Here is a 25,736-nt window from a genome sequence, read left to right as displayed (position 1 = left end):
AACGCAGCCTGAATGTTACGCTGGAGACTCTCCAGACTTTCGGGTGGTTCATCAATTTGGCAAGGTCAAATCTGTCTCCGACTCAATCACTAACGTATCTCGGCATGGAGTTTCATACTCTATCAGCCATAGTGAAGCTTCCGCTGAACCAGCAGCGTTCACTGCGGACAGAGGTGCAGTCTCTCCTTCAAGGCCAGTCGCACCCCTTAAGGCGCCTCATGCACTTCCTAAGGAAGATGGTGGCAGCCATCGAGGCAGTTCTCTTTGCGCAGTTTCATCTGCGCCAACGGCAATGGGACATTCTCCGCCAATGGGATGGGCAGTCAACCTCCCTGGACGGGAAGTCTCCCTTTCCCTAACGGCCGAGGACTCTCTGCAATAGTGGCTTATTCCCACCTCATTGCCATAGCCCCCATCCTGGGCAGTGGTCACGACAGATACGAGTCTGTCAGGGTGGGGAGCAGTTTGTCTCCGCCACATGGCTCAGGGGACGTGGACTCAGCAGGAGTCCACCCTTCAGTTCGATGGGCTGGAAATCGGGGCAGGGTATCTTACCCTATTAGCTTTCCCAAAGTGGCTAGAAGGGAGCAGATCCGAATCCAGTCGGACATCTCCACAGCGGTGGCATACATCAACCGCCAAGGAGGGACACGCAGTCAGCAGCCTTCCAGGAAGTCCGGCGAATCCTCATGTGGGTGGAGGACACAGCATCCACCATATCCGCAGTTCACATCCCGGGCGTAGAAAACTGGGAAGCAGGCTTCCTCAGTCGCCAGGGCATGGACGCGGGGGAATGGTCCCTTCACCCGGACGTGTTTCAGGAAATCTGTTGCCGCTGGGGGGGGGGCCGGACGTCGACCTAATGGCGTCTCGGCACACCAACAAGGTCCCGGCATTTATGGCACGATCGCGCGATCACAGAGCTCTGGCGGCAGACGCCTTAGTGCAAGATTGGTCGCAGTTCCGGCTCACATATGTGTTTCCACTCTGGCACTCTTGCCCAGAGTACTGCGCAAAAATCAGATCCGATTGCAGCCGCGTCATACTCGTCGCACCAGACTGGCCGAGGAGATCGTGGTACCCGGATCTGTGGCATCTCACGGTCGGCCGACCGGGGTCACTACCAGACCGACCAGACTTACTGTCTAAAGGGCCGTTTTCTCCATCGGAATTCTGCGGCCCTGAACCTGACTGTGTGGCTTGTGTGTCCTGGATCCTAGCGTCTTCAGGATTATCCCAAGGGGTCGTTGCCACCATGAGACAGGCTAGGAAGCCCACGTCTGCTAAGATCTACCACAGAACGTGGAAGGTTTTCTTAATCTGGTGCTCTACTCAGGGAGTGTCTCCCTGGCCATTTGCATTGCCTATCTTTCTTTCCTTCCTACAATAGGAGTTAGAAAAGGGCTTGTCGCTAGACTCCCTCAAAGGGCAAGTCTCAGCACTATCCGTGTTTTTTCAGAAGCGTCTAGCACGTCTTTCTAAGGTGCGCACGTTCCCGCAGGGGGTTTGTCATATCGTACCCCCGTACAAGCGGCCGTTGGATCCATGGGATCTGAACAGGGTTCTAGTTGCTCTCAAGAAGCCGCCTTTCGAGCCTCTGAAGGAAGTTTCCTTTTCTCGCCTGTCACAGAAGGTGGCGTTTCTCGTTGCGATCACATCGCTTCGGCGAGTGTCTGAGCTGGCAGCTCTGTCATCCAAGGCTCCCTTCCTGGTGTTTTCACCAGGACAAGGTAGTGCTGCGCATCATTCCGGAGTTTCTCCCTAAGGTAGTATCCTCGTTTCATCTTAATCAGGATATCTCCTTACCGTCCTTTTGCACTCATCCGGTTCACCGGTATGAGAATGATTTACGTTTGCTAGATCTGGTGAGAGCACTCAGAATCTACATTTCACGCACGGCGCCCGTACGCCGTTCCGATGCCCTTGTCGCTGGTACGCGCAAGAGGTTGCAGGCTTCTAAAGCCACCCTGGCTCGATGGATCAAAGAACCAATTCTGGAAGCCTACCGTTTTGCAGGGCTTCCGGTTCTTTCAGGGCTGAAAGCCCATTCAACCAGAGCCGTGAGTGCGTCCTGGGCGCTACGACACCAGGCTTCGGCTCAACAGGTGTGCCAGGCAACTACCTGGTCGAGTCTGCACACTTTCACCAAACATTTTCAGGTGCATACCTATGCTTCGGCGGATGCCAGCTTAGGTAGAAGAGTCCTGCGGGCGGCAGTGACATCCCCGTAGGGGAGGGCTGTTTTGCAGCTCTAACATGAGGTATCTCTTTACCCACCCAGGGACAGCTTTTGGACGTCCCAATCGTCTGGGTCTCCCAATAGAGCGCTGAAGAAGAAGGGAATTTTGTTACTTACCGTAAATTCCTTTTCTTCTAGCTCTTATTGGGAGACCCAGCACCCGCCCTGTTGTCCTTCGGGATTTCTTGGTTGTTTGCGGGTACACATGTTGTTCATGTTGAACGGTTTTTCAGTTCTCCGACGTTATTCGGAGTTAATTTGTTTAAACCAGTTATTGGCTTCCTCCTTCTTGCTTTGGCACTAAAACTGGAGAACCCGTGATACCACGGGGGGGTATAGCCAGAGGGGGAGGGGCCTTGCACTTTTTAGTGTAGTGCTTTGTGTGGCCTCCAGAGGGCAGCAGCTATACCCCAATCGTCTGGGTCTCCCAATAAGAGCTAGAAGAAAAGGAATTTACGGTAAGTAACAAAATTCCCTTCTTTTCAGTCAATCTGGTCATGTGAGGGCTTGTTTTTTGTGGCACGAGCTGTACTTTTAAATGAAACCATGAGTTTTTACCATATAGTGTATGGGAAAACTGCAAAAAAAGTGCAATTGCACGATTGTTAGATTTCACTGTGTTCAATATATGGTAAAGCGAATGTGTCAGTGTTATGTCTGAGGTCGGTGCGAGTTCGTAGACACCAAACATGAATAGGTTTACTTTTATATAAGGAGTTATAAAAAATCAAAAGTTTGTCCGAAAAAAGTGGCGTACGTTTTTCGCTATTTTCCGCGACCCGTAGTGTTCTCCTATTTCGGGATCTATTTATTTATTGCTTCTCAAGCTGACATTTTTATCGGTACCATTTTTGCACAGATGCTACGTTTTGATCGCCTGTTATTGCATTTTGTGCAAAGTTTGTGGTGACCAAAAAAAACCGTAATTTTGGCATTTTTTAAATTTTTTTGCCGCATTGCAGTTTACCGATCAGATTAATTGATTTTACATTTTCATAGATCTGGCATTTCTGAACGTGGTGATACCAAATGTGTGTTTTTTATTTTTTTAACCCTTTAATTTTCAGTGGGGCTAAAGGGGGGTGATTTGAACTTTTAGGGTTGATTTTAGATTTTTCTAAACTTTTTTAAACTTTTTTTATTTTTTTATTTTACTAGTACACCTAGGGTACTAGGATCAGCTGTCTGATCACTCATTCATTTCTCATGATCAGAGCAGCACCGCTGAGACTGGGAGAAATGGTCATCTCTTGTAACAGCCAGTTACTCGGCTGTTTCTTACAGAACCCGAGTCATGTGAGCTACACGAGTCATCACATGACCCTATGCTACTATGACAACCACCACATCCACATGATCACGTCACGTGACTTTCAGTGGAGGCCTGTGAGTAAAGTTTTAGCGCAATCGCGATTATAATGGCATTGTCACATTGTGACAGCGCCATTTAATGGGGTTAAAAGGCATGGGTGGAATGGGATTCCACATGTGCCTGGCAGGTACACATGTTAGTTGTGCAAATCAGCGGACATGTGCACTGATCACGCAGCCTGCGGGGATTAACACTATGACCACTAGGACGTACTTTTACCGTCCACGGTCGTTAAGGGGTTAATAGCTGCTGAGTCAAAAAACTTAATTGCATACAGATAAGTGTGAAAAAAAATCCCATTTTTCTGGATGAAAATAAGACCAATATTGTTTTATACACTTGTGCGACCCTAGCATAATAGTGTTTGTATTTTTGGGGGGTGTTTTTGTTTGTTTTTTATGGGGTTTTTTAAGCCGGACACCTATAAAAACAATTATAAATGTGATAGCACTGTACTCGAGCTGACCTTAGGAATAAAGTTGTCATATTCCTTTTACTGCATGGTGAACAGCAGAAAAAAAAAACCTTCGTGAATAACTTTTTTTTATTTATTTTTGTCTCCCAAAAATTTTGAAAAACATGGCTTTAAAAAAAAAAGTCCACCCTCCCAAAGCCAAATAGCTCACCCTCTGAGCCCTATAGTGTGCCCACACAGCAGTTAGTTTCAACATGCGTGTGTTTGCTTATTTGTTTGGTGGCCAGAGACATGTTCTGCGCTTTAGCTCCCATTGAGATGAATGTTCTGCATTTCTCGCCAGTTGCCATTAAGTAATGCATGGTGCTGTTGTGCTCCGTCTGTAGATCATTTCGTTCTGGACACTGCCAGAGCAGTTTTCAGATTTTCAGATAAGTGGTGGGGGTGGTGTCGGACCCACAACAATCTTATATGAAGATTGGTCTTCAATTGTCTATTCATTACTAGTTTAACAAGCTGGGCTTTATTAACTGGCCAGTAAAATGGCATGTATTCAGTTTTCACTTTGTAATCTCCACTGCGCACTAATTTCTGGAAAATGTCAGTGGGGTAAAAACTTTTGTTACACCTATAAATGAATTCCCTGATATGTAAATATGTAATTTGCAATATGAGGTCAACTTTTCACAATTCCTGTTTTTGTTTATTTTTTTTTTTCCTTAGACGCTCTGCAAATGACTTTCGCAAAGCAGAAAACCTTCATTCCAGCTGGTAAATGGTGCCTCTTCCCTATTGAGCCTTATCATGTGGACAGGAGAAAAAATAACATTATATATATATATATAATTTTATTGTGTATTGTTGTAATTTTCACCCTGCTTATTGGAAATGTATCAGCGAAACAACTTAAATAAAAATGCTCATTACACCCCTACATGAATTCCCTTAAGATGGGAAAGGCAAGGGCCTGGTACAAAAAGGTAGCAATCTATCTCCTACAGATTGCTACCTACAACAGCTTTATACGCTATAAAAAGTTACAAGGAGAGTTCACATTTCTCCAGTACTAGGAGAAGATTGAGTGTCTTGTATTTGACTCGATGGCACAGGAGGTAGTTTTCGAGTCAGAGACTCAGGGTGTTCATTCATCCCATCCATTCCCACCCAAAACTATCCCCCAAAAAGATGCCATGTTCGTAGGAAGCACGGCAGGGAAGCCATGTTCGTAGGAAGCACGGCAGGGAAGCCATGTTCGTAGGAAGCACGGCAGGGAAGCCATGTTCGTAGGAAGCACGGCAGGGAAGCCATGTTCGTAGGAAGCACGGCAGGGAAGGGAAGCCATGTTCGTAGGAAGCACGGCAGGGAGGGAAGCCATGTTCGTAGGAAGCACGGCAGGGAAGCCATGTTCGTAGGAAGCACGGCAGGGAAGCCATGTTCGTAGGAAGCACGGCAGGGAAGCCATGTTCGTAGGAAGCACGGCAGGGAAGCCATGTTCGTAGGAAGCACGGCAGGGAAGGGAAGCCATGTTCGTAGGAAGCACGGCAGGGAAGGGAAGCCATGTTCGTAGGAAGCACGGCAGGGAAGGGAAGCCATGTTCGTAGGAAGCACGGCAGGGAAGGGAAGCCATGTTCGTAGGAAGCACGGCAGGGAAGGGAAGCCATGTTCGTAGGAAGCACGGCAGGGAAGCCATGTTCGTAGGAAGCACGGCAGGGAAGCCATGTTCGTAGGAAGCACGGCAGGGAAGCCATGTTCGTAGGAAGCACGGCAGGGAAGCCATGTTCGTAGGAAGCACGGCAGGGAAGCCATGTTTTGTAGGAAGCACGGCAACAGGAGCGATTCCTGTTATTGTGCCCTTCTGCCCATACCAAACAGGCCTTTGTATCTTCCCCTGTTTTGAAATCTACCACACAATTTACCATTAATGAATTGGCATGAACAACCTCAAATTGTGTGGTATCATCTTTTTTTAAATTTACATTTTTTGTTTACTGGACCCCAGTAGAGGAATTTTTATCGATCACTCAAATGCCAAACTATTATTTAGAGAAATCCTTGTCCATATGCCCACGTCAGTATGCCCCAGAATGTGGACGCCACAAATGTTCTTTGTCAGGTCATCTGACAATGAATTCCAGGACTTGATCACTCTCACAAACATTTTTCACCATTTATCTTAGTTTGACTCTTTCTACATCTGTCTTACTACTCAACTTTTATTTTGCTTTTATGTTACTTCTATATTATTTATTTTGGTGATACAGTGTGATCATATTATTGGAGGATCTTTAACAATGAGGCTGTTCCGTATTTAGACACTTTGGGCTTTACTGCACAGTGCTTGCCGAACCTCCTGTACCGGACAATATTTTCAGGATTCTGTACGGGATTGGTTGTTTTGTGCACATAGCGGTTCCTACCTTGGCGGGCAGGAGCCTGTTATGATGTACCATGTTGCTTAGCACATTTGTCCCTCATAGGGACTGATCCAGCTAATCAGACGGACGAGACAGGTTTGCAACATAGTTGGCTGCATTTTCCTCCACAGTTTGACCATATTACCCTTCACCCCAATACAGATAATTTCTTTGTCGCTCTATTGGGAGACCCAGACAATTGGGTGTATAGCTACTGCCTCCGGAGGCCACACAAAGTATTACACTTAAAAGTGTAAGGCCCCTCCCCTTCTGCCTATACACCCCCCGTGGGATCACGGGCTCCTCAGTTTTCATGCTTTGTGCGAAGGAGGTCAGACATCCACGCATAGCTCCACTGTTTTAGTCAGCAGCAGCTGCTGACTATGTCGGATGGAAGAAAAGTGGGCCCATATAGGGCCCCCAGCATGCTCCCTTCTCACCCCACTCTTGTCGGCGGTGTTTGTTAAGGTTGAGGTATCCATTGCGGGTACGGAGGCTGGAGCCCACATGCTGCTTTCCTTCCCCATTCCCCTCAGGGCTCTGGGTGAAGTGGGATCTTACCGGTCTCCAGGCACTGAGACCGTGCTCCATCCACAGACCCGGAGAACCTGCTGGATATGGAGCTGAGTATCGTCAGGGACAGGGCCCTGCTACATTAAGGTACTCTGTGTCCCCGTACAAATCGCGCACACACACACCAGCATGCTGGGTGTGTTAGTGCGCCGGGGACAACAGCGCGGAGCGCTTGTGCTATTACTCACTGCAGCTTAGCTGAGTGAGTTTATGTATTAGGAACTGCCGCGCCGGCCGCTGCTGGCTGTTTTTACACTGTGGCGCGGCTGGGACTTGTGGTGCGCCGGGGACTTCCGCGCTGGCCGTGCTTATACGACGGCCGCGCGTATAAATGGAGTCCCCGGCTTTTGCGGCCTAGTTTCGTTTCGTTCCCGCCCCCAGGCCTGCCAGTCAGGGGAAGGGCGGGACGCTGTTCAGAACGTCAGCGCCGAGGGCTGGAGTCTGCTTAGCATACTCCAGCCCCCTCACTGGGCACAGTGAGACGCCAGTTTCCCGCACTTTGTCTGGGGCATGCCCACGGCCCGCCCCTCTCCACAGGACGCCGGCAGCCATTCCTGTTTGCAGTCTGAGCTGGAGAAGGGAGACAAGCTCTTGGAGACCCAGACACAGGATTCGGGCGACCACACACCCGCTTTTGAGCGGGCGGTAAGCAGCACCTGAGGTGCTGACCCCACTAGTGCCGAAGTGTTCATTTGTACTTTATGCTTGTATGTTATACATTGCACTGTACGGTCGCTATTCTTGGCTATATACCCTCCTAGATGGCTAGACAACAGCATGTCGTCCGCAAAAAGCAAGGGTGCCAAGGCACAGGCTTTCTATGCTGCTTGTACCGCATGTGAGGCTGTTCTACCGGCAGGTTCCACTGACCCCCATTGGGTGCAATGCTCCCCTGTAGCACTTGCTCAGCCGGGGTCTCTGCTAGAGGTGGCCCAAGGAGAACCACCTGTGAACACTGTCCAGGTGACAGGGACGGAGTTTGCAGTTTTTGCTGATAGATTGTCTCTGACTATGACTAAAATCCTAGAGACTTTGCAGTCCAGACCGGTAACTCAGACCATGGGCACTGTTGATTCAATGCTCCCTGGCCCCCCTCATTTGGAACAAATCCGTGCTCCGGGGGGGTCCCATGCATCCCAGGGTGAAGGCTCTGACACGGACGACAGTCCCAGACAGCCTAAGCGAGCTCGCTGGGAGCGGCCCTCGACTTCATCACACTGGTCAGGGTCCCAGCAGGAGGACTCTCTGTATGATGAGGCAGAGGTAGCTGATCAGGATTCTGATCCTGAGACCGCTCTCAATCTGGATACCCCTGATGGTGACGCCATAGTGAATGATCTTATAGCGTCCATCAATGGAAGGTTGGATATTTCTCCCTCAGCTCCTCCAGTGGAGGAGTCAGCTTCACAGCAGGAGAAATTCCATTTCAGGTATCCCAAGCGTAAATTGAGTACTTTTCTGGACCACTCTGACTTCAGAGAAGCAGTTCACAAACACACGCTTATCCAGATAAGCGTTTCTCCAAACGTCTTAAGGATACACGTTATCCCTTTCCCCCTGACGTGGTCAAGTGCTGGACCCAGTGTCCAAAGGTGGATCCTCCAATCTCCAGGCTTGCGACTAGATCCATAGTTGCAGTGGACGATGGGGCTTCACTTAAAGATGCCACTGACAGACAGATGGCGCTCTGGTTGAAATCCATCTATGAAGCTATCGGCGCGTCGTTTGCTCCAGCATTCGCAGCTGTATGGGCAATCCAAGCTATTTCAGCTGGTCTTGCGCAGATTGACACTGTCACACGTACATCTGTTCCGCAAGTAGCGTCCTTAACCTCTCAAATGTCTGCATTTGCGTCTTACGCTATTAATGCTGTCCTGGACTCTACGAGCCGTACGGCAGTGGCGTCCGCCAACTCCGTGGTTTTACGCAGAGCCTTGTGGTTAAGGGAAGGGAAGGCAGATTCTGCTTCCAAATAAGTGCTTAACCAGTTTGCCATTTTCTGGTGACAGACTGTTTGGTGAGAGATTGGATGAAATCATTAAACAGTCCAAGGGTAAGGATTCTTCCTTACCCCAGCCCAAACCTAACAAACCCCAACAGAGGAGGGGACAGTCGAGGTTTCGGTCCTTTCGAGGCTCGGGCAGGTCCCAATTCTCCTCGTCCAAAAGGACTCAAAAGGATCGGAGGAGCTCCGATTCTTGGCGGGCTCAGTCACGCCCAAAGAATGCAGCCGGAGGAACCGCTACCAAGGCGGCTTCCTCATGACTTTCGGCCTCCTCTCTCCGCATCCTCGGTCGGTGGCAGGCTCTCCCGCTTTGGCGACATTTGGCTGCCACAGGTCAAAGACCGTTGGGTGAGAGACATTCTGTCTCACGGGTACAGGATAGAGTTCAGTTCTCGTCCTCCGACTCGATTCTTCAGAACTTCTCCACCTCCCGACCGAGCCGGTGCCCTTCTGCAGGCGGGTGCTCTCTAAAGGCAGAAGGAGTGGTGATCCCTGTTCCTCTTCAGGAGCAAGGTCACGGTTTTTACTCCAATTTGTTGTGGTGCCAAAAAAGGACGGGTCTTTCCGTCCTGTTCTGGACCTAAAACTGCTCAACAAGCATGTGAAAACCAGGCGGTTCCGGATGGAATCCCTCCGCTCCGTCATCGCCTCAATGTCTCAAGGAGATTTCCTAGCATCAATAGACATTATGGATGCTTATCTCCACGTGCCGATTGCTCCAGAGCACCAGCGTTTTTCTACGCTTCGTTATAGGAGACGAACACCTTCAGTTCGTAGCCCTGCCTTTCGGTCTGGCGACAGCCCCACGGGTCTTCACCAAGGTCATGGCAGCAGTAGTAGCAGTCCTGCACTCTCAGGGTCACTCTGTGATCCCTTACTTGGACGATCTACTTGTCAAGGCACCCTCTCAAGAGGCATGCCAACACAGCCTGAACATTGCACTGGAGACTCTCCAGAGTTTCGGGTGGATCATCAACTTTTCAAAGTCAAATCTGACCCCGACCCAATCGCTAACATATCTTGGCATGGAGTTTCATACTCTCTCAGCGATAGCGATGCTTCCGCTGAACAAACAGCGTTCACTACAGACAGGGGTGCAATCTCTCCTTCAGGGCCAGTCGCACCCCTTGAGACGCCTCATGCACTTCCTAGGGAAGATGGTAGCAGCAATGGAGGCAGTCCCTTTCGCGCAGTTTCATCCGCGTCCACTACAATGGGACATTCTCCGCCAATGGGACGGGAAGTCGACGTCCCTACACAGGAACGTCTCCCTTTCTCAGGCGGCCAAGGATTCTCTTCAGTAGTGGCTTCTTCCCACCTCATTGTCAAAAGGAAAGCCTTTCCTACCCCCATCCTGGGCGGTGGTCACAACGGACGCGAGTCTGTCAGGGTGGGGAGCAGTTTTTCTCCACCACAGGGCTCAAGGTACGTGGACTCAGCAGGAGTCCACCCTTCAGATCAATGTTCTGGAAATCAGGGCAGTGTATCTTGCCCTACAAGCCTTCCAGCAGTGGCTGGAAGGCAAGCAGTTCCGAATTTCCACCATATCCGCAGTTCACATCCCGGGCGTAGAAAACTGGGAAGCAGATTTTCTCAGTCGCCAGGGCATGGACGCAGGGGAATGGTCTCTTCACCCGGACGTGTTTCAGGAGATCTGTTGCCGCTGGGAGATGCCGGACGTCGACCTAATGGCGTCCCGGCACAACAACAAGGTCCCAACATTCATGGCACGGTCTCAAGATCATAGAGCTCTGGCGGCAGACGCCTTAGTTCAGGATTGGTCGCAGTTTCAACTCCCTTATGTGTTTCCTCCTCTGGCACTGTTGCCCAGAGTGTTACGCATGATCAGGTCCGACTGCCGCCGCGCCATCCTCGTCGCTCCAGACGGGCCAACGAGGTCGTGGTACCCGGATCTGTGGCATCTCGCGGTAGGCCAACCGTGGGCTCTACCAGACCGACCAGACTTGCTGTCTCAAGGGCCGTTTTTCCATCTGAATTCTGCGGCCCTCAACCTGACGGTGTGGCCATTGAGTCCTGGATCCTAGCATCTGCAGGGTTATCTCAATAGGTCATTACCACTATGAGACAGGCCAGAAAACCCACATCTGCCAAGATCTACCACAGAACGTGGAAGATATTCTTATCTTGGTGCTCTGCTCAGGGAGTTTCTCCCTGGCCATTTGCCTTGCCTACTTTCTTTCCTTCCTGCAGTCCGGTTTGGAAAAAGGTTTGTCGCTCGGCTCCCTTAAGGGACAAATCTCAGCGCTCTCTGTATTTTCTCAGAAGCGCCTAGCAACACTTCCTCAGGTACGCACGTTCCTGCAGGGGGTTTGCCGATTAGTCCCTCCTTACAAACGACTGTTAGAACCCTGTGATTTGAACAGAGTGCTGATGGTTCTTCAGAAACCACCATTCGAGCCTATGAGAGTTTTTTTCTCTCTCACGCCTTTCGCAGAAAGTGGTTTTCCTTGTGGCAGTCACTTCACTTCGGAGAGTGTCTGTCCGGGCAGCATTGTCGTGCAAGGCCCCCTTCCCGGTGTCTCACCAGGTCAAGGGGTTCTGCGTCCGGTTCCGGAATTTATCTCTAAGGTGGTTTCCCCCCTTTCATCTCAATCAGGGTATCCCCGTACCCTCTGTTTGTCCTCATCCAGTTCACCAATGTGAAAAGGATTTGCACTTGATTAGATCTGGTGAGAACACTCAGACTCTACATCTATCGTACGGCGCCCCTGCGCCGCTCGGATGCATTCTTGTCCTTGTCGCTAGCCAGCGTAAAGGGTCGCAGGCTTCCAAATCAAGCCCGGCTCGGTGGATCAAGGAACCAATTCTCGAGCTTATCGTTCTGCGGGGCTTACGGTTCCCTCAGGGCTGAAGGCCCATTCTACCAGAGCTGTGGGTGCGTACTGGGCTTTGAGGCACCAGGCTACGGCTCAGCATGTGTGTCAGGCGGCTACCTGGTCCAGCCTCCACACTTTCACGAAACACTATCAGGTGCATGCCTATGCTTCGGCGGATGCCAGCATAGGCAGACGAGTCCTTCAGGCGGCAGTTGCCCACTTGTAGGAAGGGGCCGTTTTACGGCTCTACTACGAGGTATTATTTACCCACCCAGGGATTGCTTTTGGACATCCCAATTGTCTGGGTCTCCCAATAGAGCGACAAAGAAGGGAATTTTGTTTACTTACCGTAAATTCCTTTTCTTCTAGCTCTAATTGGGAGACCCAGCACCCGCCCCTGTTTTTTTTGTATATACATGTTGTTCATGTTGAATGGTTTCAGTTCTCCGATATTCCTTCGGATTGAATTTGCTTTAAACCAGTTTATTGGCTTTCCTCCTTCTTGCTTTTGCACTAAAACTGAGGAGCCCGTGATCCCACGGGGGGTGTATAGGCAGAAGGGGAGGGGCCTTACACTTTTAAGTGTAATACTTTGTGTGGCCTCCGGAGGCAGTAGCTATACACCCAATTGTCTGGGTCTCCCAATTAGAGCTAGAAGAAAAGGAATTTACGGTAAGTAAACAAAATTCCCTTCTCTTCCTGCTACAAAATGCAATTGTGGAACATCTGTTTTGTTAGCACAACCAAGTTTTCTAACTTGTAAGTGTGTTTTTACGGGCATTCCGCCCTTTTGTAATAATTCCCGAAAGGATTTTCTTGTTTGGTAGCACAAAGTCTCTGTAATGCCGGTGTCACACGGGACGATCTATCGTGTGATCGCACGAGCGATCGTACCCGCCCCCCATCGTTTGTGCAACACGGGCAATTTGTTGCCCGTGTCGCACAAAGTCGTTTACCCCCGTCACACGTACTTACCATCCAAATGACCTCCCTGTTGGCGGCAAACATCCTCTTCCTGAAGGGGGAGGGACGTTCGGAGTCACAGCGACGTCACACTGCAGCCGGCCAATAGAAGCGGATGGGCTGAGATTAGCGGGACGTAACATCCCGCCCACCTCCTTTTTTCCGCATTGCAGGCAATTAGGTAGGTAAGCTGTGTTCGTCGTTCCCGTGGTGTCACACGGAGCGACGTGTGCTGCCATGGGAACGATGAACAACCGGAGCACAGAATGAGGACCGACTTTTTGAAAATGACCAACTTGTCAACGAGCAACGATAAGGTTGTTTTTTTTTTTTGCTCGTTCAGTCGTTCCGAGGTGTCACACGGTATGATATATCGTACCGTGTGACGCCGGCATAAGCTTTGAATAGGTCCTGGAATTCCATCAATTTTATCCTAAAGACCAAATGGTGCACCATCTATAATAGTCATATGCGTGTGTCCAGTACTCACATTGGTGCCATATTGGATGTATTCCTGAACATTGAAACACTAGTACAATTTAATTTGAGGTGTTCCTCAAAACATACAATAAAAAATTCATAAACGTCAGTGAAAAAACTGCAATTTGTAATTTTTCAAACTTGTAATGCATCAACTACATAAAAATGATGGTATCAAACTTCTCGGTACCACCCTAGAAATATATCAGAGGGTATGATTTACGAAAAATACTTTTATGGGGGTGTTCGGCTCTTGAACTACACGGGCTCTGCACATATGAGAATCTATTCCAAATAGAGATACATTTGTATTTCCAATATTCAAACATTGCTGTTTCCCTTTCGAGTCCAGTCAACAGAGGTTTCTGACCACATGTGGGGTATCTGCATGCTCAGAATAAAATTGGTAACACATTTTTGAGTCCAGTTTGTCGTGCTAGCACTTATAAAAGTTAACTTGGAACTAAAGCACCATTTTTAGGTAAGATATTAGATGTGGTTTTGAGCAGTGTGAGGTGTGCAGTTTTTAGAATGGTGTCACTTTTTGCTATTTTATGACACGTAGGTCTCTCAAAGTCGCTTAAAACGTGATGTGGTCCCTAACAAAAAAAAAAATGATGTTGGGAAAATGAGAAATTGCACTTTTAAGGCTGCTTTCACACATCCGGTAGGTGCAGAGCCGGCCAGTCCAGCTCTAAAACCTATGCAACGGATGCGGCGAAAAAGCCGCATCCTTTGCATACGTTTTTTAAATGCGGCCCTTCCGTTTTTTGCCGCTTGAGGCATGCTACTGAGCATGCGCAGTGGCAAAAACCGCATGCGGTGGCCGGATGCGGTTTTTGCCGCATCGCGCAGCATCCGGCGTCCATAGGCATGCATTGAAAAATGCGCCGCATCGGCAGGATGCGGCGTGATGCAGGGTTTTTTTTTTTTTGCCGCACCAAAGAAACGTGCCAGGCAACGTTCCATCCGGTTGCCGCATCGGCTAAATCTGCCGCATGCGGCAAAAACCAGACGGAACGCAAGCCCATGCGGCACTAATTAAAGTCTATGCAGGAAAAACGCAACCGGCAGTAAAAAAAAAAACTGTTGCGTTTTTCCTGCAAAGTGCCGGATTGTGCTGCTCAGGAAAAACCGGAGGTGTGAAAGCAGCCTAACCAAGATTTTTCTTGTAATCTTATCTGTGTTGGTGTCTAATTATTTGTTTTGCTCTTTTTATATTCTAGTAATAAAGAGGACGAATCCTGGTAAAAATCTTCAAACAGGTATGTTGATGTTTATATTACACTTTACTTTTGGTAAAGAATGTTTTGCTTTTTTTTTTTTTTTAAATTCTGCTTCAGACTTGCTGATCTGTTTGCTTAAAATTCTTCATTACAATAATTGTCGTTTTCAGCGTGGCAAGGACTCTGTCCAGCCAAGACTTCATGTGGCAGTAAAGGGAAACTATCAGTTGAATCATGCTGACCGAACCATGGGCTGCATGAGTCTGAGACTAGCTCTGTTATATCAACCATTTATGTCGTACTTTGAAGCAATGAGTGGTCCAAGGCTTCTTACTCTAGCTCCCTTAGACTGACATTTCTCACTGTGTGAAGAGCCACAGCTGAATGGGACAGCGGTCAGTCATATGGATTACCTTTCCGTTCATTTAGTCTCCGGCGCTCCCATTAAGAATGAATAGAGAGGAAGTGCGCATGTTTGACCTCTGGTTCATTCAGCCGGGCTCTCTAGAGTCCCAGGCCTCTGGATTGTTGGGGGCGACGGCAATTGGACACCCAGCGATCAGAAAGTTATCCCCCTATTCTTTGGATTGGGAATATCTATTAAACTCGGATACCAATTTAAATTTGTGAAGTCACACATTTTTATAGTTCGGTACTGAAATATTTGCACAGTGACTGTGAATCTTCGTGATTTGAGCTCTGAATGTCACTTATTTATTTATTTTTTTTAAATGAAAGAATTGAGATACAATTAAAGGGTAAACGTTTAGGTTTAATTAACCCCTTCATGACCTTTTGAAGTACCCATACGTCATAGGTCTGGAAGGGGTTTATGAACTATGATGTATGGGTACGTCATTGTGATCATGCATACACATAGGCGGTGCCCACACGATTGTCGGTGTAAGTGATAGCTGTTTAACCCCTTAAATGCTGCAGTCAAAAGCAATCACAGTATTTAGGAGCCGAGAGCAAGAGAATACTCTCCCTCTCCCACCTGATTGATACTGTCACAATGTAATCATGAGCTACTGACTGTTGCCTTGGCAACCCGACGTAAATGTGGCCTCGGAGTTTGCAGGCTATGGTGGCCTGTTAGACCTTGCCAAGTGTCACACTAAGGGCACTTTCACACTTGCATCGTTTGGCATCAGTCACAGTGCGTTGTGTGACGCATTTGACTGATGCCTTGCAAATAGTGTGATAATAAAGGCAACGGATTCCTCTGAAATAACGCATTGTGTTAAGTTTTCTTTAGCCAAGAGAGAGAGAGCCCCCATCATCCTGCACACCCTGACACTACCGCCCCCATCATTACCGCACACACGCAGGCACTACCGCACACACGCAGGCACTACCGCCCCCATCATTACCACACACGCAGGCACTACAGCCCCCATCATCACCGCACACACCCCGGCACTACAGCCCCCATCATCACCGCACACACCCCGGCACTACAGCCCCCATAATCACCGCACACACCCCGGCACTACTGTACCCATCATCACCGCACACACCCTGGCACTACAGCCCCTATCATCACCGCACACACCCCGGCACAACTGCACCCATCATCACTGCACACACACAGGCACTACTGCACCCATAATCACCGCACACAACCCAGCACTACTGCACCCATCATCACCGCACAGACCCCGGCACTACCGCACCCATCATCACCGTACACACCCCGGCACTACAGCCCCCATCACTGCACACACCCCGGCACTACCGCATCCATCATCACCGCACACACCCCGGCACTACAGCCCCCATCATCACTGCACACACCCCGGCACTATCGCACCCATCACCACACCCGCAGGCACTACCGCATCCATCATCACCGTACACACCCCGGCACTACAGCCCCCATCACTGCACACACCCCGGCACTACCGCATCCATCATCACCGCACAGACCCCGGCACTACAGCCCCCATCATCACTGCACACACCCCGGCACTATCGCACCCATCACCACACCCGCAGGCACTACTGCACCCATCATCACCGCACACACCCCGACACTACCGCACCCATCATCACCGCACACACTACCGCACCCATAATCACCTCACACGCAGGCACTACCGCAGCCATCATAACCGCAAACACGTCGGCACTACCTCAGTGACATCCCCGCTGACGGCGCGACTCCCTTCAGTATCTGCGTAGAGCTCACAGGAGCGACGGTGTTCTACTGCCGCTCCTGTCAGCTTCATGTAGCAGAGCTGGATGCGTCGCAGTACCTCGTGGATTACGCCGGACCTGGAGGGGTATTTGAGGATTTTAATAAAGTGGTGAAAGAGGGTGTTTTTGTCTTTAATTCCAAATAAAGTATTTTTTCGGGTGTATGTGTTTATTTTCTTTCACTTACAGGTTAATCATGGAATGTGTCTCAAAAACGTCTGTCATGATTAACCTAGGACTTACCACGATTGCCACCGCACCAGGGCAATTTGGGATGAGCTGGGTAGAGTCCCGGGACTGTCGCATCTAATGGATGCAGCAATTCTGGGCGGCTGCTGGCTGATATTTTTAGGCTGGGGGGCTCCCCATAACTTCTTCAATGCGTTTTGGTTGCATTTTCCACCTATTGAAATGAATGAGGTGTGTCAAAACGCAACTAAAACGTTTAGCTGTGCTTTTGCACTGCATTTTTGTTGCGTTCTGCATGCTTTTTTGTCAAACAACACGCAGGTCTTTCGGTCTCTATCGGTCGGTCTAGGTCTCTGTCGCTCGATCTCTTGCGCTCTCTCACGCTCAGCCTAAAAAATATCAGCAAGCAGTTGTCCGGAATTGCTGCATCAATTAGATGCGACCGTCCCGGGTCCTTACCCGGCTCTTCCTGAATTTCCCTGGTGCGTTGGCAATCGGAGTAAGAAGGAGTTACTGGCAGCCCATAGCTGCCACTAAGTCCTAGGTTAATCATGCCAGATGTCAATGAGATGCCCCCCCATGATTAACCTGTAAGTTAAAGAAAATAAACACACAAAAAATCCTTTTTCTCTATCGTTTCATTGGGGGACACAGGACCATGGGTTATGCTGCTGTCACTAGGAGGCTGACACTAAGTAAACATAAAAAAGTTAGCTCCTCCCTAGCAGCATACACCCCGAGCCGGAGGCGGGCTCAGATCAGTTTTTAGCTTAGTGTCGTAGGAGGCTGATGTGGGCCGTCTCGGCCCCCCTCAGCCATGTATTTTTTTGCGCTTTTTTTCTTTTATTTCGGCGCCGCTCATCACTCTCATACCTGTCGTCTTCTTCTCTGCAGGTATTCGCTTCACTCATTCTCCGCAGCCCCGTGGGTACCGCTCCCCAGGGTCGCAGGGGCTTGAGACTTCGGGGCCCTCTCCCCCGCCCGTCCCCGTGGTACCACTCCCGGGGGTGCGCGTGAGGGCAGGTTGTTTTGTGGGCACCCCTGATTCGCCCTGAGGTATCACCCCAAAGGGCGTACAGGGGAGTACAGCAGGGATGGATCCTCCGCAGCGTGTGTGATAGGGGGCTGTCTTCCCCCATCATGATGTCCACTACCCTGCCTTCAGCACGCTCTCCCCCGGAGCCTTCCTGGACGAGCAGCGCTGTTCACAGGCAGGGCCAGGGAGCCCTGCCTGCACCGCATCCATCGCTGAGCCGGCGCCGCCGATTGCAGGTAGGACCGACTTCCCTGCTCTTTCCCCCGGCCCTCTCCATAAATTTAGTCCCCGGTCTCGGCCTAGTCGCTCCTGCGTCCTAGCCACGCCCCCCTGCAGCGCTATTGGCCGCCGGTCGTCTCCCTCTGTACCTCCCACTGCTCTGCCTCCTGGCTGATGGTGGGGGCTGTGAATCCTCCTGGTTTTTTCGCGCCGGAATCCTGCTCCTCCCCCAGCCTCCTCCAGCGTCCCCTCGCCATTTTAGCCTGCCTCTGGTCCCCTGAGGCTGCAGCACGCCGGCGTTCTGAGTTTTCTGGCCAGCTCATTCCTGGACTCCACTTCTGGACTGGTGGGCAGCACGCAGGACCTGGGTAAGCTCTGCTCCTAAGGAGTAGCCCTCACTAGGTAGCATTCTCTGAGTTTAGGGACGAGTTAACCCTCTCCTGTCTCCTTCCTAGCAGCCACCAGGGAGAGTACCTGTTTGCACCATGCCTAAGGCTAAGCCCACCCAATCCAAGCAGGCCCCCTTTGCACTATTTTTTGCATGCTCCTCCTGCAGCTCCAAATTTTCCCAGGGTCAGGACGCCCCACTATGCTCCGTCTGTTCTACAGACGCGCAGCCTCCGCAGAACTCCGCGGCCGACGTTTCTGATACCGCAGACGCCACAGCGCCATATGCTGCAGGGCCCTGCGTCCCGCCCCCCCCCGACTGGCTAGCGTCCCTGTCCCAGTCCGTAGATTCCCTCTGAGGCTTCTCGGACCATCGCGCAAGCTCTACGCCTGCTGCCGACGCTCGCCCAGATTCCCGCAGACCCGGCGCAATTGCCTCCGGAGCAGGTGAGCCCCGTTGCAGGGTCCTCCTCTGCTGCTCAGAAACGGACCCGCCAGGTCTCGTCCTCAGACTCTTCCCAGGTTTCACCTTCATCCCCAGGTCCAGACCGGCAGTCCTCCAGGGAGGCTTCTGACTGCTCCGAGGATGATTCCGATGCGGTACCCCTGCAGGACTCAGAGCAGGCGGCCGATATCCGGCACATGGTAAATAGCCTGATAGAAGCAGTAAACCAGACCGTGAAGGTACAGGTGGACCCAGTCTCCTCCCAGAGCACCCAGATCTCCTTTAAGCGGGTGAAGCGGGCCCAGAACACATTCAGCGGACATCCAGAATTCGCTGAGTTACTGCGCAGCCACAGGCAACAGCCGGACAGGGTGTTTACCAGCGGTAAGTCCATCGATTTGCATTATCCCTTTCCTGAGGGTCTTAGAAAGGATTGGGCAGGTTCCCCTGTGGTCGACCCCCCCAATCTCCCGCCTGTCTTCTCACACAGTCCTTCCACTCACTAACGGTACGTCTCTCCAAGACCCTACGGACCGTACTATTGACAGGTTGGCCCGTTCCGCCTTCGAGGCAGCGGGCTCATCCCTCTCTCCGGCCTTCGCCTCGGTTTGGGTTGCGAAGGCCCTGATGTCCTGGGCGGACACGCTACGCTGCGGTCTCCGCGCCATTCCTGCCAATCCGGACCTGGTTCCCATCGCCTCGCAGATTTCCCTCGCGGGTGAGTACTTGCTCAATGCAGCCCTGGCGTCTGCAAGTTGCGCGACCCAGGCCGCCAGCAACAATGTGGCCATCCGTCGAGCCCTTTGGCTCCGGTCCTGGAACGCGGATGCGGCATCTAAGAAGTCACTAACTTCCCTGCCCTTCCTAGGGGAGCGTCTCTTCGGAGATAGGCTGGACCAGCTGATCTCCGATGCAACGGGAGGAAAGAGTACATCTCTCCCCCAATTGCGTCCCAAGCGCTTCCAGAATCGGCGCTCCACCGCTCGTTTCCGGCCCTTTCGCAGCTTCAGCTCCAATCCCCAGCCGCGGAAAAGCCGCTCTCCTCCGAGAGACAGGAAGACCCCGTCATTCAAGACCAATCCCGCCTGGCGTTCACGCCCCCGCCAGTCCACGAGATCCTCTTCCGGTTACCGCCGTCGTTCATCCAAGCGACTCGCGGTCGGCGCGCAACAGCGCCAGACTTGTGGGAGGGCGTCTGTCTCGTTTTCAGCATGTGTGGATCCCCCTGACCGCCGATGCCTGGGTCAGAGAGATCATCACATCAGGCTACAAAATAGAATTCGAGGCAAAGCCACCGAGACGTTTTTTCCTATCTCGCCCTCCCGAGTCTACCGCGCGGGCTCGCGCGTTCTTTCACTCCATAGACTCCCTCCTCCGAACCGGAGTCGTGGTACCAGTCCCTCCCGCAGAGCGTTTCAAGGGGTTCTATTCCAACCTTTTCGTGGTCCCCAAAAAGGACGGCTCGGTCCGTCCCGTCCTCGACCTAAAGCTTCTGAACAGGTCGGTGAGACCTCGGCCGTTTCGAATGGAGTCACTCCGGTCCGTCATCGCGTCCATGGAGGTAGGCGAATTCCTGGCATCGCTGGATATTCAAGACGCCTATCTTCACGTCCCGATAGCCACCTCTCACCAACAGTTCCTCCGCTTCGCGATAGCGGAAGATCACTTCCAGTTCACGGCTCTTCCCTTCGGCCTCGCCTCCGCACCCAGGGTCTTTACGAAGATCATGGCTGCTGCCATGTCCGTCCTGCATGCCAGGGGTGTCATGGTCATCCCGTACTTGGACGATATGTTGATAAAGGGCTCTTCCTTCGAGGACTGTCGTCTTGGGGTTCAGGTCACGATCGACACCCTTTCACGGTTAGGGTGGCTGATAAATCGGAAGAAGTCCTCTCTGATCCCGGCCCGTCGGATCACCTTTTTAGGCATGGTATTCGATACCATCCAAGGGCGAGTTTTCCTCACACAGGAGAAGATGTCCTCCCTACAACGAGGACTCCGCGCTCTCCGGCGTCAGCGCCAAGTGTCCATCAGGTTTGGCATGCGAGTCCTCGGTCGTATGGTGGCGGCGATGGAAGCGGTACCCTTTGCACAGTTCCATCTCCGACCCCTCCAGCTGGCCTTGCTGAAGAAGTGGGACAGATCTCCCTTTTCTCTGGACCGCAGGTTTCATCTTTCGCCGGAGACCCGCCACTCCCTCCGTTGGTGGCTCAATCAGCGCAACCTCGAATCAGGGAGGTCTTTCCTCCCGCTCCACTGGAAGATAGTGACCACCGACGCCAGTCTCCAGGGCTGGGGAGCAGTGTTTCGACATCACACAGCGCAGGGCCGATGGTCACCGAGAGAGAGTTGTCTCCAGATCAACATTTTGGAGATAAGAGCCATCCGGCTAGCCTTGCAGCAGTTTCGGCACCTCGTACAGGGTTGCCCGGTCAGGATCCAGTCGGACAATGCGACGGCGGTGGCGTACATCAACCACCAAGGCGGCACAAGAAGTGTCGGGGCGATGCGAGAAGTCAAGAAGATCTTGCACTGGGCCGAGTGTCATCACTCCCTGATCTCAGCGGTACACATCCCAGGCGTGGACAATTGGGCGGCGGACTTCCTCAGCAGGGAAGGCCTCGCCTCCGGAGAATGGTCCCTCAACCGGGAAGTCTTCAACCAGATCTGCGACAGATGGGGCGTTCCGGACGTGGACCTAATGGCCTCCCGGTTCAACCGTCAGGTTCCGCACTTTGTAGCACGGTGCCGCGACCGCTTGGCTTTAGGAGTCGACGCCCTCACCCTGTCATGGAGCCAGTTCAGTCTCCCGTACATCTTCCCTCCGCTCCCTCTAATTCCGAGGGTTCTCAAGAAGATCAAGGCGGAAGGGATACCGGTCATCCTAGTGGCTCCGGACTGGCCCAGGCGAGCATGGTTCGCGGAACTAACTCAGCTCCTCGCAGACGCTCCGTGGCGCCTTCCAGACCGTCCAGATCTCCTGCAGCAGGGGCCTCTCTTCCATCAGAACTCACAGGTCCTAAATTTGACGGCCTGGCCATTGAATCCTGGGTTCTAGCTAAGGCTGGTTTTTCCTCAAGAGTGATTCAGACTATGATTAGGGCCAGGAAGCCATCTTCATCAAAGATTTACCACCGCACGTGGAAGGTTTTCTTCAGGTGGTGTGAAGAGCAGAATATTTCTTCTCCTCTCGCCTTCTCCCTTTCTTCCCTATTGGCATTCTTGCAGTCAGGCCTAGATGCGGGTCTCTTGCTCGCAACACTAAAGGGCCAGATATCGGCGTTATCAATCCTGTTTCAGAAGCCACTGGCCGCTCGTTCACAGGTTAAGACCTTCATCCAGGGAGTTGCCCACCTGGCACCGCCGTACCGGCGGCCTCTAGAACCGTGGGACCTTAATCTAGTCCTAGGGTCACTTCAGGGCTCCCCATTCGAGCCCTTGCGAGAATCTTCCCTTTCTCACCTGTCATGGAAGGTAGTGTTTCTTGTTGCCATCACTTCTATTCGCAGGACGTCAGAGCTGGCAGCTCTCTCTTGTCGTTCCCCCTTTTTGATTTTTCACCAGGACAAAGCGGTTCTCCGGCCAGATCCCGCTTTTCTCCCAAAGGTGGTCTCCCCGTTCCATCTTAACGAGGAAATCGTCCTTCCGTCCTTCTGTCCTGGCCCCTCTCACAGCTTGGAGAGGTCCTTGCACACCCTGGACCTAGTGCGTGCACTTAGAATTTATGTCTCCAGAACCGCGCCGTTCCGTAAGTCAGATGGTCTGTTTGTTCTCCCTTCTGGTCCCAAGAAGGGTGAATCGGCATCCAAGGCCACAATTGCCAGATGGATCCGTTCCGCCATATCAGAGGCCTATCGGATTCGGGACAAGTCTCCGCCGCGGGGGGTAAAGGCGCACTCTACCCGCGCAGTGGGAGCCTCTTGGGCGATTAGGCATCAGGCGTCGGCCGACCAGGTCTGCAAGGCCGCCACCTGGTCTAGCCTGCGCACCTTTACTAGGTTCTACCAGGTTCACACCCAAGCATCGGCAGATGCTATTTTTGGGAGAAAGGTCTTGCAGGCAGCAGTTGCACACCTGTAATAGGGTGGCAGCATTCAATTATAGTGCAAGCCCGCCGAGGGAGGTTGTTGTTTTTCTTCCTCTGCGGGTTTTTCGGTATTCCCACCCAGGGACTGCTTTTGGACGTCCCATGGTCCTGTGTCCCCCAATGAAACGATAGAGAAAGTAGGATTTTTGTGTACTCACCGTAAAATCTCTTTCTCTGAGTCTTCATTGGGGGACACAGCACCCACCCTGCTTGGTTTTTTGGTTGATTCAATTGCATTTGCCGGCTATTTTTTCAGTGGTCTTATGTTCATAGACCTCTTGTTTGCACGGCTGCATTGTTTTAGTTACAACTTGTGTTTATGTATGGTGATTCTGGTACTCCTCCTACTGCTTGTGCACCAACTGATCTGAGCCCGCCTCCGGCTCGGGGTGTATGCTGCTAGGGAGGAGCTAACTTTTTATGTTTACTTAGTGTCAGCCTCCTAGTGACAGCAGCATAACCCATGGTCCTGTGTCCCCCAATGAAGACTCAGAGAAAGAGATTTTACGGTGAGTACACAAAAATCCTACTATTTGGAATGAGACAAAAAAAAACACCCTCTTTCACCACCTGAGACATTTCGAGGATCCAGCTGTGGCCACGGGTAACGTGAGTGAGGTCACCGCTGATAACGCGACTCGCTTCAGTTGCTACATGAAGCTAACAGCGAGCGGTCGTGCTCTATGGCCGCTAGCTGTCAGCTTCCAATGCAGTAGAGCTGGAAGAGTCATGGGACCTCATGTGGATTACGTCGGACCTGGAGGGGTGTTTGAGGATTTTAATAAAGTTTTTTTTTTTTTGTCTTTTATTCCAAATAAAGGATTTTTCGAGTGTATGTGTTTATTTTCTTTAACTTACAGGTTAATCATGGAAGGTGTCTCATAGAAGCCTGCCATGATTAACCTAGGACTTGGTGGCAGCTATGGGCTGCCATTAACTCCTTATTACCCCGATTGCCACCGCACCAGGGCAATTCAGGATGAGTCGGGTAGAGTCCCGGGACTTTCGCATATAATGGATGCGGCAATTCCAGGTGGCTGCTGGCTGATATTATTAGGCTGGGGAGCTCCCCATAACGTGAGGCTCCACATCCTGAGAATACCAGCCTTCAGCCGTGTGGCTTTACCTTGGCTGGTATCAAAATTGGGGGGACCGCACGTCGTTTTTTTTTTTTTTGTTATTTTACTGCACAATATAGACCCGCCCATCGGCGGCTGTGAATGGTTGCAGTGAGATAGCTGTCACTCAGCGTGGGGGCTCTTATGAATGCAACCAATCATAGGCGCCGGTCGGTGGGGAGAGCAGTGAATACGAGATGGAATAATGAGCGGCTGGCATTTTCAAAAGCAGGAGAAGCCGGCAGAGCAGTGTGACAGCTGTGCAGCGCCGGTGATCGGTGAGTATGAAAGAGAGAGGGAGAGAACGACCAACCAACTGACAGAGAGAGATCGAGCGAGAGAGAGATCAACATCGATTTCAATGGGTGGAAAATGCAACCTAAACGCACAAAAGTGACATGCTGCTTTTTTAAACACATCGAGTTTGTCAAATTTTTGGCATCCAAAATGCAACGTGCGCATGGAATTTGCTGACTTCTCATAGACTTTGCTGGCGACACAAAACACATCAGTTTACGCTGCAGTTCAAAACGCCACGAGAAAACACAACATGCGCACATGGCCTTACAGCTTTTACTGCATGGTGAACAACGTAAAACGTCACAAGATATTTCTTGAATTACTGTTTATTTTATATTTTTGTCTTCCAGAAATCTGGAAAAACTACATGGTTCCAAATAAAAACAATAAAAAATCCACACTCCTAAAGCCAAAAAGCCCCCCTCTGAGCCCTACAGCGTGCCCAAACCACAGTTAGTTTAAACATGCATATCATTGCTGTACAGGGAATAAATGAGCCTTGGATGTCCAGGACTTAATGATCGATTACTTATATTATTGACCTATTCAGCAGCAGCAGATATCAGTGGAGGCTCGACACCGTTCACACCCACCAATCAGCTGAAACTGTATTTGCAGCATCCACAAGTAAGCCATATAGGGGCAGAACATGAGCCCGGTAGATGGCTTAGTGGTCGCAGACCAGTTCTCCCATTGAGATAAATGTACTGCATTTCTCGCCAGTTGCCATTAAGCAATGCATAGTGCTGTTGTGCTCCGTCTGTACATCATTTAGTTCTGGGTGCTGCCAGAGCAGTTTTCAGATAAGTGATGGGGGTGGTGTCAGACCCACAATCTTGTATGAAGGTTGGTCTTCAATTGTCAATTCTTTACCTGTTTGAAGGTAAGGTGTCGCTTTTTTTAATCTTGATTTCATAATCACTATTATTAATACAAGTATTTTTAATACAAAATTACATTCACTGTTTATTTAGTTTGTATTTAATTCTAGTTTTACTGAAACACTGGGCGCTGCCATCTTGGGTTTGCTGTGAGTAACCTCAAACACGGCAGCGCCTGTGCATAGAAGACTGTTGTCAAGCTTAGACCCTATCTCCTGCACGGTTTCTGCTTCCTGCTGTGACCTGGACAAGCACCCCGGGCTGTCCAGATTATTGATGGGCTGTCCGGCTCTTTTTGGTGATCTGATTCCCATAGCTCCGCTCGCCAAAAAGAGACGGCTCTTTCGGATC

General features: G+C 50.9%; 1 protein-coding gene across 2 annotated transcripts in view; it reads left to right on the top strand.

The window, feature by feature from the left end:
- The window catches only part of LOC142243230 (uncharacterized), a 255,092-nt gene that overhangs the window by 91,057 nt on the left and 138,299 nt on the right, over positions 1 to 25,736 (top strand). For both annotated transcript variants that reach the window (XM_075314907.1, XM_075314906.1), the window contains exons 13-14: positions 4,750 to 4,797; positions 14,525 to 14,563. In XM_075314907.1, coding sequence (XP_075171022.1) covers positions 4,750 to 4,797; positions 14,525 to 14,563 — 87 coding nt within the window. The remainder of the gene's footprint in view (positions 1 to 4,749; positions 4,798 to 14,524; positions 14,564 to 25,736) is intronic.

This window comes from Anomaloglossus baeobatrachus, chromosome 6 (assembly GCF_048569485.1).
Source record: "Anomaloglossus baeobatrachus isolate aAnoBae1 chromosome 6, aAnoBae1.hap1, whole genome shotgun sequence".
In the NCBI taxonomy this organism is placed as follows: Eukaryota; Metazoa; Chordata; class Amphibia; order Anura; family Aromobatidae; genus Anomaloglossus; species Anomaloglossus baeobatrachus.
The sequence above is the reverse complement of the archived record's forward strand: the minus strand, read 5'-3'. Positions and strand labels throughout refer to the sequence as shown.